Here is a 17,772-nt window from a genome sequence, read left to right on the forward strand (position 1 = left end):
TACTTGCGATGGCATTGGTTGATCTTTACTAACCTTTGTGATTAATTAGTGAGCGTGTAGTGTTAGTGAATAGTTACATGGGTGTGCATGATACAATCATGCATAAGTCTTATAGTAAGCACGAACGAAGCCTTATATCAAACGTCATAGGCTTATACGCTTCTCATTGGTAGTTGTTCAAACACAGGCCGCGACACTGGTGCAATATTCCTTCGCTTTTAACAAGCAGCAACTTTGCAGAGTTGTGTTTCAATTTGTATTTTGATCAAAACGCGAATTCTTTTCGTAGCAAACACAAGAAACATTTCAGCGACCAAAAACCACGGCGCACATAAATATGGATTGTTATGTCACAAAGGGATCTTTCGTAAGAAAGCACAAAACAACTACAACGTATGATTATATGGATGGTCAAATTCTGATATATGAAAGAGTTATAAAAATAAAATGCAATATAAGTGTAAAAAAATCACAAATATGTAGCCTAAGGAAATACCAGTGGGTGCAAAACAGAATCAGACGCACGACTCAAATGAGGTGTTGAAGACGGAAGCAGCATTTATGACAAGTTCAGTTGACAGAGATTAAGTAATAACCTGCAGCCAGCACAGTGAATAATGTCCGGTTGGGTTTATTCCGCAGTTAAATTACTGATATGAAAAGATGCAAATTTTGTCTATTACGTATTGATCTGTCAGTCAGTGATTAGTCCGAAATTTTTTATCTCGCGACCTTCCTCGCTTTGATTGGTCTGGATCGACAGCGGATGATGATGATTGGCTACTCGTCGGACGAAACGCACCGCTCTGGAATCTGATTGGTTGGAAGCCTTCTGGAAAGGCTGTGATTGGTTGATCGGGCAGAAGCTTGGAGGGGAATCTAACAAAGTTTGTAATTTACTTTAAGAAAAATAATTTTGAATGTTTTAAAGAGTTAAAAATAATTAATTTGTTGCTTAAAATGCTTAATTTTGTTGCTATGATATTCTGACAAAATTATTTTTTTCAATTTTATCTTAATTCGCTAAAAAAATGTTCTTTTTAAAATTATTTTTATTTGAAAAGCTGCAAAAGACGATGTTATCTATTTGCTCACTGGTGGAAATTCCTCATCATTTTGTTCATGTCCTTAAACATTTTTATTAAAGAAAATGCAAATACAAAGATATTTCCCTAAAAAAGTTGGTGCTTTATCCAGAAAGTTCACTAAAAATCAACAATCTTGCGGAAGAACTATAATTTGAAACCTGTGGCATCTCGCTAGAAAAATCAACTATCGTCCCTACCTGTCGGTGTTATAAAAGCTCTGAGCATCGACAAGAAACGAAGGCAAGACCGAGTCATTGACTTTCCGACGCCGATGCTTCAACCGTTCCAGGACCCGATGGCGTTCGCGTTCTCCTTCACGCTTGAGCGCGTTCATACTGTGGAGGCGGCTCTCTCGCACGAAGTCTAACATCTCGCCTGTGAGAGAAATCACGTTTTTTCATTTTTTTGGGGGAAATTGAACGCACTTTTTCTAAATTCTATTGTTAGTGCTTTTAAAATAAACTCCTTTTAAACTGATAAAGTAAAGTAGTGTCGTTTGTGACGTGTCTATTGCGTAATAAATGACATCCAACAATTAAGTAAAACCGTGTTATTTCTGAAAACGCATTTATTCATTTACTTTTAATGGAACCCAGCGTCCCGACGTATATTTGTCGAAGTTCCAGGAACACCGCTGGATCCATGCCGCCGCCAGTTGGCACAGTTTTTGGTGGTTTAGACGCGATTTGACCTTTCACCTGATCGAGTTGTGAGCGCAAATTCGATCTCTCTCGCTTCCAACGACGATATTCATCTGTGGATGGAGTAAAATGAAAAATTCCAAGACACATTAGCACGGTCGAAAGCACAAAAGTTTCATTCGAAATTTCAGATTTTTTTCAAGTTTAGCATTAAATCTGCCATGTTATTTGGTACATAACTAAGGAACTACTGTACAGGCAAATTGCTTGATAAAACTGATTGTTCAAGATAGATAGTTACGTAAGGAAACTCATAACGCCATGCTTCTATGATAGCTAGGTTTGGACGTAGAGTTTGACTTAGTACATGAATTATGAACATGGTTAACATGTTGATCTTTTTGAACATCTGCACATAATAACTTTGTCAACATTTCAGAGAAAACTGATTTGATTGTACAAGTATCGCCGATGAACAAATACATGATCATCAAAATCCTCAATCAACCAAGACCAACCTTTCATCCTGTTCTTCAGCTTCTCCGTGTCTTCCGTGTGCTTTTCCTCCAGTCGAGCGATCGCATCTTTGACGTCATCACCGCACGCGCCGGTCATTTGCTCTTTCGTCAGAGCATCGCACGATGACGTCAGCTTTTTGATCTCCTGCCGGTATTCCTCACATCTATGATGTCATAATAAGAAAATTTTGAAATAAAAATCTGCCGTGATTCAGAAATTTGATGAGTTATTGTTACAAATCCAGCAACTTAACGACAAAAAAAAATTGGCAAAACAAAAGAACAGGTTTAAATAACTTGAAAATGCTTCAAATTTAGAAGAAAAAACCAAAATCCTGGAATGAAATAACAAGAGTGCAAATTACAAAATTATCTTCCGAAGAAAATTCCTGACTTAACCCACCGTTCATCGTGCACTCTCTGCAACCTCTCTAACTCCATCTTGTGATTGTGTAGTAGCTGGTCACGCTCCAATGAACATTCTCTGCCGTGAGACTAAAATGTAAAAAATCGCTTAACTTTCACAAATAATTAATATTTCTGTAAGCACAAATAAACCACTAATTCATTGTTGTGCAATTTTCTAACCGGTTTGAACCCACCAAGCAAACTGTTCAGTGCAAATGGCGTACATATGAGAGGGCAAACAGATAAACCGTTACCAGTTTTTAATAACACTTTGTTTCTAAATTCTTGACATCATTCGGGCATATGCATTTCAGTAAAATTTTACTCACATCTATCGTTTGCTTTGACCTTTCACCTTCCAAGAACTTTTCTAGTGACATCTTGTGTTGAGCGGTGAACGCTTCGTAATCTTTCTGATGAAATTCTTGTAAACTGAAGTGCGAAGAATGTTTGCAATTTGAACACATTAAACGGAAATTTGAAATTTCTTTGCATACTTTTGAGCTTGATAAGCTTTTGATTGTGATAATAAATCATAACAATCAGCTTTAGAAGACAATATTTACATCTAAGATAAATTTTTCTTTAGGTTACTTTGAAAGATATCTTTGTATTTTAATGTAGTATATTGTTTCTTTCATATTTATTTGATACGTTCACTTGATCACATAGAATTTATTTAAATCGAAGAAAGATAGCTTTAAAAACCAGTTTTACCCAGAAATGTATTTACTATGCTTTTTGTAGTCATAAATATCAATGTGAATTAGTTCAAAAATGAAAACTTCGAACCGACCGTTTAAGTTCGTTTTTCATTTCCTCTTCTTTCCTCTTGAGAGCATCTTCTTTCTTTCTCTTCCATTCTCTTTCTGCTCTTGCAAGCTCCTCTTTCACTATGCTGTCTCTCTCTTCATTTAAGACCTGAAACGTTATAAAATATAAATAATTTCAAAAATTAAAATTTCAGAATCATAAAAATTGTCCGATTAATTATTATCAAAGTCTGTCAAACTTTTATTCATAAATTTATAAACTGATTGGTAGAAATGAAACAAGAAGTTGAAGAATTTGTTTCTTAAATTGAAGGTACAACGGCAATGTACTCTACTGTAGTATTATACTATATGTTGCGCTAATGAATAGTTGACAGGCCTAAGGTTACCTCGATTTTATTTTGCATTTTCTGTAACGCATCTTTCACTTTTTCATCAATAATCTGATCGTGCTCTTCTTGCCACAGCTTCTGTGCCTCTTCCATTCTTCGTTTACATTCTTCTTCGATGTTATTTTGCTGTTATATCATAGAATAAGGCGTTATTTCAAAGTGGTCAAAATAATTCACTTGGTTTAATTAATTGACTGTCATTGATCAATAAAATCCAATAAGCCAGTTATCATCGTTAACTGTGTCATGTCTAGTTATTAAGGCTTTATTAGCTATGAAGGTGTCGGATAATGGATTAGTTGTTAGTAATTCCTGAAATCGCTTACATATAACTAATTAATCGATTTATTATTAATCCAATTAATAACATGTATAAATTTTATCTATCATTAAATATATAAATAATATTGTTACATTAGTACATTATACCGGTTAGTATCATTATATCAAACATCGATTATAATTGCTAACATGTTCAGTCATCCAATTGAGTTGAGCGATGGACGTGGCAGCGGTAACTGCAGTTTGTTTTTCTTCCTTCAACTCTTTGTAGAGTTCGTTCAAGCGAGCCTGGATCTCTTTATCCTGAAAAGAAACTCTTTATCTTCAGCCACATGACTAGTGTGTGATAACTTATTAGGATTACAGCTCTCTACTGCAAGTTGTGATTCACAACAAAATTTGAAATAATAATTGGGAGAAAGAGCTATTTTCTTTATAAATTTTTTAAAAAAATAACAAATTACAGAAAAACCGGAAATTGGACTTATTGTAACATATAAGTAAAATAAAAAACAAGACATAGGTTGGCGTTCTGAGATTAACTTTATTTATGATTCTTCTACACGAGATTTTGCAAGCACGTTTCTTCAAATGTATTAAGAGATGCACATCTTGGTACACCTGAAGAATCGTGCTTGCGAAAGCTCGTGCGGAAAAATCATAAATAAAGTTAACCTCAGAGTGCCAACTTATATCTTGTTTTTGATTTTACTACATCCTGAGTTAACACAGTTCATCCACAATGAACTTTGTAGATAATTTAAGTAGGATGCCTCGTTATAAAATGGAGGCGTTTACCTTTGCCTTCTCCCATTGCAATTTCTTCTGTTTCACAACTTGGTCAAATTCCTTTTCCTTATCGGCTTCAAACTGTTTTCGAAGACTCTCAATCCTATTCCATTGAAATGATATGAGAAAAATACTTAACCAAATGCAACGTGCAACTGCCAGTATAGGATTCCATTATAGATTCATTTTTTCATGAAAGTGGGACACAACAATTTTATCTTCCCAACAAAATGTTTACATAACGCGATGTGGGTGATTGTGCGTAGAATTTTATCCTCTTACTTTTTAGAGAGTTCCTCTTCTTTTGCCTTCACCACGTCCCGAATGCTTTCCTCTCTCAAAGAGGCATGCTCCTCCATCCAAGAGACTTTGGCAAGAGCGATCTACGACATGAAATTGATATAAAGTGAAAGGCAGAAGTACTTGAAGTATTGATTATAGCGCAGTATATGTTGCTCACTATAGCAAATGTTTAGCATAGTATATATATTGAATATTTGGCTTGGCATTTGGCCTACACTGAGATACTTAATTTCTCGTTTCAATTAAATTAGTAAATTCCCACGCAACAAAACTCATCATGTAATAAATAGTATTACATGGGTGTTATTACCCATGCTATACCCTGTTGTTATCACAAGATATTACTGCGAAATACAAATACAATTTAAATAATGACACGTTGTGATTGAACAGACGTGAAGTTGGTTACTTATTCAACATTGGTAAATATTTTTATTTACGAATAATTAGATGAATAACTAACTATGAAGCATGTAACCTTGCAGATAAGTAACTGAATATCACATGACTGGTGACCAAATTTGTTAACAACCATATGTTTTGAATAAGTAACCAGAGAACCAGTAACCAGTTTCACACTGGTTGCGATTGAGACTTTTTGAAAATGTTCTCACTCTAGTGTTCACGTCATCCTCCTTTAATTGCTCTTGCTCCTTCTCTTTTTGTTTCTTTATTTCGTCCCACTCCTTTTCCATGCTCGCTTTTATTCCTTCTCTATCTTTGGCAAATTTATTGAGAAGTTCCTCTTTCTCCTGTGCAATTAGAATAACGTGATCGAACAGAACAATGCAGTGTTTTAAATCACGGGTCACCAAACTATGGCTTGAACGACGAATCCGCCCCACAAGATTAATTTGTCTGACCTACGTTCATTAGTTATCATGCTCACATGACCTTTGTGAAAAAAGTTTGCTGATGGCGGTTCTAAATCATTACAATGTGCCCAACATGCTGTGTTTTTATGTGTTTTATTTATTCTTGTTGCTATTTCTATCTCCAAATTACACAATAAAACTGTGCTGATGTTGTTTTCATTTACTATGAAACGTCTACTAGATATGAAATTAACAATCCGACCTTTTCAAATTTATCTCTTAACGTCCCTTCGATGTTGTCTTTTTCTGAACAGACCTGGACATAGCTTTGTTTGACTTCAGAAAGTTCGCTGCTTAATTCATCGCTCTCTTTTCTGTGGAATGATAAAAAAAAATCATTTGAAATTAAAGAAAAACAGGGATTTTAATGATAACATAATTTAATTTATTTTTTATGTAAAAAAACGGATTTGGAGCAAATAAACAAACAAATTACTTCAAATCTAGAATTTGTCCTTCATGATCAACTGATGCTTCGTACATCTTCTGTTCGCATTCGGCCAACATCTCCTCCCTGATTGCTCTCTTCGAATCTTCGTGAAGTTGCATGCATGCTCTCTCACACCTGTAGGAGGGAGAGTCCCATTAGTTACATGTATTAAAATAAATGGTCAATTTTAAATTACCAAGAAAATAATAAAATCTAGTTAACAATAGCAACGTGATTAGTAAATATTGTATAGTTACAGTGACAAACAATACAAGTTAACTGCAAAAGTTATTTTCATGCGAATGATTAAGTGTCAAAATATCAAACGGTTCAAAAATTTACTACTTAAACCGAAAGCTGACAATTGTAACAATAACATAATCTTAATTATCCAGTAACAATTAAGCCAAAAAGATATAAAGCATAAAATGATAATCTCCAAACAGTTATTTATAATGAAATCAAACTCACACCAACCTATCAACAGCCTCCTGTTTGTTGGCGTCATGTTGTTCAATGAGTTCACACATCTGCTGTTTCAAGTCACGACACGTCTCTTCCAATCGCATCGATCGTTCCTCTGCAACATCGACACGCTCCAGTGATTCTTCGAACTCACGCTGAAGGTCATCGATTTGACCTCTGTTGGTTGAACTCGTCACAGATGTTTTCACCAGAGCTAATTTCGCCTGCGCAAGGTGCGTAAAAGACTCAAATTATTATACATGCTTGCATTTGCATAACCAATCATCATCCAGGGATTCCGAATTTGAAGCACAAAAACAACTTATTTTTATCACATAATTAATACAACAGATCTAATAAGTTTGTCAGATCAAGCCAAAAATTATTCTCCAGCATAACACCAGCCAATATTTTTAAGAAATTCTCATTCAGATGATGCCTGGACAAATCTTATTTCGATACGGGACAAGCTTCGTACAATAAAGATCAAACCTGCTTTTCTGCATCATCAACACGCCCCCTCCAGTGGCGAGATTCTTCGTTAAGCTCACGCACTTGATCCTGTAATTCGGAAACCTGCCAGACACGTCAGAGCTTATCTAGTCACCGTCTCAATACTTATGTAAGAAGTTTTGTTGCAATATTAATTTGAAGTTTTATTATCAGTAGCAGTGTTTTTTAAGGTGTTTGGAGAAACCAATACGGCCCCTCAAATTTTCCAATGCTCTCTCAAATATGCTTCTGCTAACGATATTAACAATATTTCGATATTTCGGTTTTTCAAACTTTCTTAGTGGCCACTAGAGTCAAACCTCAAAAAACACTGATCAGCAGTATAATAATGTCAGTGCAATCATACTTATGTTACAAGTCACAACTCTTTCAACTATCTTGTACTCACCTGATCACGTTTTGTTTTGTTGTTGGCGAGCGCACGTTCCAATTCGTGACGTAAGCTCTCAACCAGGTCTTCAGTTTGACCTTTGAACTTTACACCAGCCTAATTGATAATTTTCGATTATTTCAGATCAATTCACAGTCAGTTATTAGTTGAAAAATTAAACACCAAATTTAATAATTACGTTTAAATGATGACTTTGGACTCCTTGCTGCTGTGCTTACATTTTAATTTCATGCAATAATGTTAATTTTATCTTAACTTAACTTGGCAAACTTTAAAACTAGATAGTTGATGCCTCAGATGTTTTTCAATCAGTAAACAGTTAATCGATTTAACTATGATTAGTTATCAAGTTGATTGATTGTTAATATCATGATTACATAATGAAATGTAACACAGGTAATAACGACAAAACACAGTTATCGTTTCAAACGTTTTCTCGGTACCTTTGGAGTTTTCCAGTCAATCTTTTTCTTTACTCCCATCAACTCAGCGTAAGAGTCAGTCAAACCTTCCGTGGATTGCGGTCTTGGAGTGACACCTAGTTGGTACGCGCTCTCGTACATAGAAATCTGCTCCCTCAATTCATCAAGTTCGACCTGGAAACGTACGTTTTTCTGTAATAAGTCTAATGGTTGCATATTTACTCAAATTGTATACGTAGTAGTTAGCAAAATAAGCAGTGTTAGCCAACGAACAGTTAAATAAAGTCGTGGAAACTTTATTTCAAAGCTGAAAAGATATTGGACAAAGAATTGATTACATAACTATTAAAATTTACAAAAACTTGCTATGTTCTTCGGTCGCACCTGCAACACTTTGTTTCTTTCATCCAGTGAAGTCTTCTCATTTGAGACATCACTGAGTTGGCGTTGGAGGAAGACATTTTCACCCGAACCAGCCAATAAAGTCTACAGGAAAATTAGAAAGACAATTAACTTCTTGAACTTAACTTGTGAACTTTAACTCAAAAAAGATTTAAATTGTTGACAAATTAATTGAAAAACTCTATTGGTTTAATAAGAATGAGGTTTAAAAAATGTACGCAAGATGAAAGGAAATAGATATAGTTGGAAAAGAAAAAATCAACATCAACGTTAAAGCAATTAGCAAGTATTTTAAAAGCAGATAATAAGTTAAGTTGGTATCCTCTCTAGTAAGACTCAAGAGTAAAATGCTCATGCGTTCGGTCATATCATACCTGGCAGTGGTTCTGGGCTTCTTCTAAATTCCTTGAGAGTCGATTTATTGTTTCTGTTTTTTCAAGAAGAGTTTCTTCCGAGTCTTTCAAGGCTGTTTTGAGTCTTCTACGAAGCTCTTCCGATTCCTCAGTCTAGAGTAGTACACACAAACACCACGGTATTTTAAAAGCATACATGATAAGGTAAGGGTTTAAGATAAACGATAATCTTGGTAACAACAACCACACCACAAATTGTAAACAATTGAAATTATCAAGGAAGTATGTTTACCATCAGTTACAAACAAGAGAAAGAACGACCTAAAAACCCCATAAAAAACAGATTTTATCCTGGATTTCTCACCTTTTCATCTGCCACTCTCCGCACTTCATCCAGCATCGAAGTAACTTCCAGCATTTCCTGTTCATGTCTCTCATTTGATGTGGCCAGGACAGCTTCGTGTTGTTGCCTTGCTCGTTCAAGCGCATCCGATCGCTGAAGCACGGCCATCTCCTGTTGCAAGTTCTCGATCGTCCTTTCGCTAACTTCAAGCTTTTTGACGAGCTGGTGGTTGTTAATAATATTAATTAATTTTACAAGAACAAAAAAAAAAAAATTAATTCAAGTATGTGATGAAACAATGTGAAGTGCAATAGCACACTGTCCTGATGTAAGTATTTGTACACTGTATCAGGATATCATATCTATCATATCATATCATTATCATATCAATCATATCATACCGCTCTGTGAATCACAAAAAATTTACAGTTTAATTTTATAAACTGGTAAGATTGCTGTTTATTGAGAAAATGTCGCTAAGAGTTTGTAGTCTCACTTCTACTTTCGCAGATTTTAGAGTTTCCAATTCAATTTGAAGGGACTTCACCCTTCCTTCCTCATCATTCATAAAACGATCTTTCTCCACAAGCAGTCGCTGGCACTCTTCTAAACTTCCGGACATTCCAACCCTTTGATCTGGTGTAAAAGATTTTCAACCAATTATTAAGCAAAAAGAATGACTAGTAATAACATTAAGTGGCCAAAACTTTTTTAAATTTTGAGCACAATTTCTGTGCCCAAGTTGTCTTAAAATTAAGAACATGTTACAGCCAAAAATGATGTCAACACCTTTCTCCATGGCGAGCTGATGGTTGAGAATTCGTTTCTCACGATCGGTTTCCTCTTGAAGAGCAGAGATTTCTCGAGTCAGTTTATCGATTTTCTTTCCACGAGCTTCGTAGAGGATCCGCAGCTGGGTGACCTCCCTCCCCGCATCTCCACGTTCGTCTGAGGAGGAGGAAGATGAAGAGTAGAAGAGGAGGAGATTATCATTAGGAGGAGGAAGATTATTTTCCTGCTTCGGATTTGCTCTTTATCGTACTGTTTACTTGTTATCATATTTACAACATTCTTGTTGTGATTTAAAAGTTTCTTTTACAAATTTAATGATTTTTGGCTGATGTACTTCTGACTTCTAAGTTAAGTAAGATAAGACCAAGACAATGGCATATTCTTATTTTGGAACTTATTTCTAAGAATCTTCTTTAAAACTAGATCATTAAGTTTTACAAGTACGCATAAAAGCAAATCCACCAATGAAGCATGTACTAAGCATAAGACTGAACTATGTCAGTTTTTCCAACATTATATTCGTGTTAAACAAAGTACAAACAGCTCTTACCCAGTGTCGGTCGGTCTGTGGCATCGACATAATCGGAACCGATACTTGCGTCTGATTTGCTTTGGCTTGAAGTCTGCGTCGTGTTGGCCTGGAAAAAGGTCATATCAATGTTCAAAGGTCATATGAAAATTTTATGGAAAAACCTCTGCTGGAAAATGAACCATAGTCTCTACGACTCACAGATTCCGCAATGTATTGATGTCGATTGATGGGTTTATAATTCATTGGATAGTGGTTGTTGTATGGAGACGTTGGCGCGGAGAACGCGTCTAAACGGACATTTTTCCCTGGTGTATTAGACATTGGGTTTGGCCCCGGCGAGTACGATGGTAAAGTCATAGACATCTTATTGTCATAGTGCTGATAATGGTTTTCACGGACAGCGTCAAAATCTTCACTTCCTTCCGCTTCTCGACGTTCCGAAAATCCATAGACATCAGGCTCTGGAGTGGGGTTGTTGTCATGGTAACCATATTCTCCAACTCCTTCGTTTCTCTAAAAACCAAACAAAATCCATAGAAAGCTTATACTCGTTTGTACAAAATTAATTCATTTTTTACTAGTTTTCATGTCAGTATAATCTATACTTGGCATCAATAATAAATAAATCGAAATTTCCCAACTAAAGCACTTTGCAATTAGCTATGTTAAAAATTGGCATCTTAGACTAACAGAATGTCTCTCATCTAAGAAGTTTCAGAGTAGGCTATGTTAAATATTTTGTATATATATATATCTAAAGTGTTTTCAATAACTTTTTTGTGACATATTGTTTGTAAAACTTTGTATAAAGCTGTTTATAAATTTAACATTTACTTTTAAGCTTTATCACAGACACTAACACAACATACCATTGGTATGTTATGAAAAAATCTTGGGTTGTGATCAAACTGCTGCTGCCGCTGCTGCATTTGCCACTTTTCTGCATCGGTAAAGCCCTGGCTGTAGCTGTTTGCGTAAGTGTTTGGTCCATTCTTTGGAAATAAACATTCAAATTAATGCAAAAAATGCTACTTCGTAGTTCAAATAAACTTGATAAGCCATCTAGGCCCACTTAAAAGTTACCATGTATTGGACTGGTGCGTTTGAATGAGCGTAGTATGGTGCAGAACCATTCAGTTGATGGTTGCTGTGCACAGCTGGGGAACCACCCTCATCAATGTTATTCTGTTGCCGCCAACCTTTGGTCAAATAACAAACAAATTCTAACAAGAACTATAAGTTATAGGCAACTTCAGGAATTATTGTTATTAATGATGTTGTACACGGCAGATGTACTTAGTTCAAAATTACTTTCAGTCACCTGGAGATGATTCATATGATTGTTGATCACGCTGACTGGAAAACTCACGACTTCCATCGCATGAGTTTTCATATGATCTCTGATCGTGAGGACCTGAAAAAGTGTGACTCCCGTTGCAGGGATCGTCGTCTAATAAATCATCCGGAAGTTCGGCGGATAGCAGCTCATGAAGCTTGATTACAAAAAACACATGTGTTAACATGTCATAATTTCATAAACAATGTTTTATAAAGCAGAGCAATTATTTCTAAGTGAAAACTTGCTAACTACTTCGATTTATCCAAAGTATCATCCAAAAAAGATTGGCTAAAATTTGCCAAGTAAGACTGGGCAATGTAATAGTAAATGCATTTTAGCAATCAATCACAAGCCTGCATTCTTCGTTGCAATTAGTATAGCTTAATGTTGTCCAACTTTCCAATATCGGTTTTGTTGAATTTGGCAATTCAGATTAACAAAATAGAGTTGTAAGCTTGTTTACCAAAGTTTCACTTACATCAATGGCATTTTCTATCCCCAAAATTATGATACATTTGTTCATATGATTAACTATACAACTTCACCCTGTAATTTCTACTGGAAGTTAGTTAGTAACTGTGCTGTGATGTGTTGTACATTTCTTGTATCCACTGCAAACAGCACTATTGAAACATTGTTGCAGATTCCTCTCAGCAAATAAAATGCCATTAAAACTTTGTGTTTTGTTAAAAAAAGTTTGTATTTCTGTTCATCTTTCTGCTACATTTAGATAGACTACCTTTAAAAACTTTGGATAAAAATAGAAAAACATTTGTGGCATTTTGGGGCTACCTATCATTAATGATTAGTACCTATCATTAGTCATGATCATTAGATTAGTACCATAATGGGGCTACCTATCATTATGGCGGGCTACCTATCATTAATGTCGTAATATAATACGCTCCCAACAAATGCAGCAACTTTTCATCAGCTAAAAGTCACCAACGGTAGTTTGTCTCAATGCTGTGGCTCTCTTCAAAACAATAAAGTGCTCAAGTTTAGTTAAGTAAGCAAATGCATCTAAGGAATCGCTTTGCTTTCGTAAAAACTTTCTTATCTCCATCTCCATGCATTGGTCAAGTGCGGCTGACGCTGTGGTTGAGGCATCTGGATGATGATCATCATTATCAGGCCCATTGCTTAAATGCGATTTTTTGATTTTATCAACAGGTTTAATCCAGGTTGACAGTGTGCTGATGGCAATGCCGTACTGACTTGCAATATCCGTTTTACTTTTGACACCTTGGTCCACCTCCAACAAAGCTTGGTGCTTGGTCTTTATTGTGAGTGAGGTAAGTTTTCTTTTTACTCATTTACCATTTTGAATCGGGCCGATCAAATATAGAGTGGGATTTATAGACACCAATAGCGGAAATATGCAATGCAATTCTCACTGTGTTATTGCATGCCTGTTTAATACAGACTTGAATACTGTGATACAGCAAAGAAAGATAAAGATTTGTTTGGTTTAAATATTATCCATTTTAAAACAGAACTGCATTGAACTAATCTTTTAAAGACCTTACAGCATACTAACTTCATATTGAGACTTTGTTAACTGTAGTTAATGTCAAACGTCATGAAATACAGGACTGTAACTACCTCAGCATTCATAAAAACAATCCTACCATTTAAATGCAAACAACTTATAAGTTATATGAACAATCGTGTGGATGTAGTCTAAAGTTAGAGTAATCCCGTTAAATTCTTTGTGGATTTCTCTCCAAAACTTCATTTCAAATGAAAGTTAAATAACACCAGCATGGGCACCTAGTGCTAACAATTTGCTCTGATAAGATGAGTTTTTTAACTAGTTTCAAGATAGCGAGAGGGTTGTTTATGCCCAAGAGGAGACAAATACTACTGAGTTTTTTTTTTCAAGCTCTGGCAATTTTGAGATAACGAGTGCTGCTAATGCCCTGGGGTAAACGAAAACACTTTGAGTTACTGATACCTATCAATATTTTGTGGCATGCTAATTAGCATCAAAGTTACCAAACTTCTGCTGCAAATACATTAGCCTACCAGGAAAACAACATAATACGTACTAGATAATAATAATGTACGTAATAATAAATTTCACATAAATATTACAATAAATATACCCGTAAGTGTAAAATTATATGTTGTGAAAACACAACGTTGTGAACTTACATAACTTACGTAACCTACATGTATATTATAATACCATTTAATAATAAATATGGTCTTACTTGGTAAAAACACAACATGACAATTAAGTTTGTTTATAAAGAAGTCAGTTAAATTTACGTATATATATATATATAAATATATATCTGACATGGCCAAACAAAGTATTTATATATTATATTTACAACACTCAAATCTAATGCCACCATGAGTCATGGCTAAACACATTTTAAAGACTTTCTAATAAATATCTCAATATATTAGCAACACAGTTTCACAGAAGTACCTACTATAGGCTCCTACGTATTTTTCAAACTATACCCAACAGTGCAACACTACCAATTTAAAACTTTACGATAAACTCAAACATTTTTAAATACATCCTTAATCTTAACTCACATTTATCAGCTGATCTTTAATTGCAATTAAGTCTTCATGAAAATATTCCATAAAGATATTGAATCAAACCTGGACAGTTTTCACTCACCCACTTACACCATATACAAGCTGATAATAATAGTCGTTAATCTCCTCATTGCCTCTTCAAAGAACATTAGGTGCTAAGTCATTGTCGAAAGAGCCCCCACACACACACAAATCAACAAGTTTGCAAACCCATACAATGCAGACAAAAGGTTCATTCAATTTGTAATTCATATACATGAATGAAAGCTTCCGTAAAGGGAACACTGTGTAACTAAAAAGCCTTATGACATAAAATAGTAAGCTAATAAGAGGCCTATTAAAGGTACTTAAGTACAATTGACATGTTAATCACACAAAACGTACAGGAAACATACTATATATGTGATAAAAAAAAAGAATGAAAATATACAAAAAAATTTTAAAAAAAGATGTCTTTAATGATTATGGATACATGTATAAATTGTATGCTACTTATGTCATATTTAATAGTATATGTAGGCTACCTGTAACAGCTCAAAGTAAAGAGCCTTTGTGATAATCAATATTTGGTAATAATAGTACTTATACGTATGTACTTAAATACATGTCGGTAGCCAAAGAAAACATAAAAAGTATTTCTGCTAAATCGTAGCAACATATACATGCCAAACCAAATATATTGTGGTATGTTACAAATATTACAACATTATAAGAGGAATTTTTCAATCTAAATGTTATAAACTCAAAGTATTTGCCGTAACTGATCAAATGAAAACACCAGTGTAGTAACAAACGTAAACGATTATATTTAACTCACATCTCCATTCCTTATTAACTGGAAGGGTAATTTTATGTATTTTCACCTGTCCCCAAGGGATCGGCATCATCTAAAAATTTGCTGAAAAAAAATCATTCCCTTGAGGTATCTATTGGAGCAATAATAATTAATAATTACATTATTAATCCTAATTGGTGTTGTTCCCTCCATCATTGTGATTTAGCAACCAAGTCTTGTTCTATATATATGTATATAGTCATGTATATACCGCTGTTCATATGTTTTTATGAAGTGACCTTTTGAAGCTGTTAAACAGCTTTGTTTTTTATTCCCATTTTTTGACTGTTGAAAATCAACAAAAAAAAAACAATAAATATTTGCAAGTGAGAATGAAATTAAAGGGGCAAGAGCAAACTCTATTACTTTTTAACAGTTCTCTCACAAACTTGAAACTCAATGTATAAGCACTTGGATTAAAGTTCTTTCACGGATAAAAAAACGTTTTCTGTAAATTTATGTCCATGGGAGTATTTTGATGTTACCAGAAATTAGCTATTTTTGGTGTTTTGCGTTTGGCCCATATTTTGGTTTATCATAAGATCAGTTTCACATAAATGTTACACCAAACTTGATAAAGTTTTCAAATCAGCAAGGAATATTCAGAATAAAAATTATGACATATACTGTCTACTTTCAGTCAAAAGCTGCAAGTGTTTAAACATGACCCAAAAGTAAGCAACATATTTCTAAAACTTCACCAGATTTTAAGCAAATTTGAAGAGAGAACTGAATGTGGTGAGCCACTTGACATGGAATAACCCTTTTAACATTAACTTTGACATCACCCATTGTAATGCAAAATTCCTTTGCAAAGTTACAATGATTAAGTAATATCGCTACTGTGTTGTTCCCATTGAAAAACATAAACAAAAGATTTTATTATGTGTTAAAAATGCTAATGCTCCATTTTTTGAAACTTATGTCTTTCCTATTATAGGTTACTCCTTTCACAATTGGTCTGGTCAAATATCGATACAAATTTTCGACAATACTTTATTCGAACAAAATAGTTTCTATTATTAACCATTCTTCCTTCTGTTATCGTACTGTAATAACATCGTAATACCATTTCAGTACATAATTGAAATTTTGTTTTGCATAATCTATTGCCTACTGTATTGCATTTACATGTCTACAGAGCTATTATCTGCTAGGTAACATATCATAAAAACTAATGCTCAATCATCAAACATGAGTCCATCAAGCAGATGAATAGGTCAACACGTAGATCCGGGATACAGTTCAACAAAAAATAGGTCAACACTTGCATTTTCAACAAAATCGAAGTAAGTCGGCAATTTCCATTATTAAGTGCAGGCGATCAAAAAAATCTTACCACCCAAAACAATACGGCAACCGTAATTCAGAAAGGGTTTATTTTAATATGTGTATAAATGGACATACTTCCTATATGTATATATTATAGGTATGCATTATATATATATCTACCTCCTGCTGTTGTTTTATGTCTTCTCTTTGAAATTCCTCCTCTTCACTTCTTTGTAAATCAGCTCCATCAAAATTAATGCTTGATCCCGGATGAATAACAGACATCATTCATATCACGGCATGTTTACTTTAAAATTTATCTTATACTGTTTTAAAAGCAGGAAAAAATTCATATCAACCGCTTAAACTTTCGGGTCTAGTTGGCTATACAAGTACACAACCACAGGATGCCTTTGTATACTAGATTGCAGCTGCTCAAATTGTGACCTCATATGGTTGTTCACTTTTATACTAGACCCAAATTTTCTACAATTCTAGTGCATTGACAATTATAATTCTCAACGCACTAATAGGCCTATACAATAATAGATAAAGCATGTGATAGATTAGGCCCTACACCTACAAGTGAAATTGCCGCTTTCAGATTGTCTAGTATAAATTTTTAAAAAAGCTATCCACGCAGCATACAAAAAATTGACTCTGGTGATCTAAGCCCCTGCTCCAGAGCTCTGATTGTACAGTACCGGTACGTTCAGGGTCCAACGTCCTGATGTTAGACAACACAACGACTTACAGCGATTCCCATGCCGTAACTTTCCTTATCTGATAACGGTTTTATTATGCAAACATTCCTACAATTTTCACAATAATCCTTGTGACAATCATTCACTTTATGTAAAATCAATTTTACCCTATTTAAACAAGTTTCTTCCCCTTTGTAAACATAGGCTGGGCTAAACCACAAAATCTTCAATTTTAATTTTTGTTTTGGTCGCGCGTGTGAGGTCAAAGGTTAAGTGTCCGTTATTTCGTTAAAGTAAAACATTCCAAAGGAAATTTTTACTCAATTTTATTTTATTTTAGAATAGGAGATT

At 34.6% G+C, this 17,772-nt stretch overlaps 1 protein-coding gene across 2 annotated transcripts; it reads right to left on the reverse strand.

Moving 5' to 3' along the window:
• Nucleotides 1–242: 242 nt before the first annotated feature.
• Nucleotides 243–17,039, reverse strand: LOC143452495 (centrosomal protein of 152 kDa-like). 2 transcript variants are annotated; one of them, XM_076953495.1, is made up of 29 exons: nucleotides 16,898–17,039; nucleotides 12,034–12,205; nucleotides 11,796–11,911; nucleotides 11,582–11,704; nucleotides 10,911–11,225; nucleotides 10,731–10,818; nucleotides 10,178–10,336; nucleotides 9,885–10,024; nucleotides 9,410–9,610; nucleotides 9,067–9,198; nucleotides 8,675–8,776; nucleotides 8,312–8,464; nucleotides 7,866–7,964; nucleotides 7,457–7,540; nucleotides 6,977–7,188; nucleotides 6,506–6,634; nucleotides 6,272–6,383; nucleotides 5,809–5,946; nucleotides 5,174–5,274; nucleotides 4,901–4,994; nucleotides 4,292–4,405; nucleotides 3,818–3,946; nucleotides 3,452–3,576; nucleotides 2,985–3,087; nucleotides 2,651–2,742; nucleotides 2,248–2,411; nucleotides 1,669–1,842; nucleotides 1,286–1,463; nucleotides 243–879 (listed from the first exon to the last, which is right to left on the reverse strand). In XM_076953495.1, the coding sequence occupies exons 1-29, from the start codon at nucleotides 17,003–17,005 to the stop codon at nucleotides 699–701; spliced, it is 4,038 nt and encodes a 1,345-aa protein (XP_076809610.1). In that variant the 5' UTR covers nucleotides 17,006–17,039; the 3' UTR covers nucleotides 243–698. The 2 variants fall into 2 exon arrangements, with proteins under 2 accessions (XP_076809610.1, XP_076809611.1); XM_076953496.1 differs by lacking the exon at nucleotides 16,898–17,039 and adding an exon at nucleotides 14,605–14,741.
• Between the last annotated feature and the right edge of the window lie 733 nt (nucleotides 17,040–17,772).

Source organism: Clavelina lepadiformis, chromosome 4 (assembly GCF_947623445.1).
Source record: "Clavelina lepadiformis chromosome 4, kaClaLepa1.1, whole genome shotgun sequence".
NCBI classification, from domain to species: domain Eukaryota; kingdom Metazoa; phylum Chordata; class Ascidiacea; order Aplousobranchia; family Clavelinidae; genus Clavelina; species Clavelina lepadiformis.

Bases quoted from the DNA above. Each gene is read 5' to 3' on its own strand.
- LOC143452495 (XM_076953495.1), bottom strand. From the start codon at position 17,005: ATGATGTCTGTTATTCATCCGGGATCAAGCATTAATTTTGATGGAGCT. The intron at 4,406-4,900 runs GTAAACGCCTCC...GTTTCTTTTCAG, and splicing joins TGCAATGGGAGAAGGCAAAG to GATAAAGAGATCCAGGCTCG. The intron at 3,088-3,451 runs GTCGGTTCGAAG...TTCGCACTTCAG, and splicing joins ATGAAAAACGAACTTAAACG to TTTACAAGAATTTCATCAGA.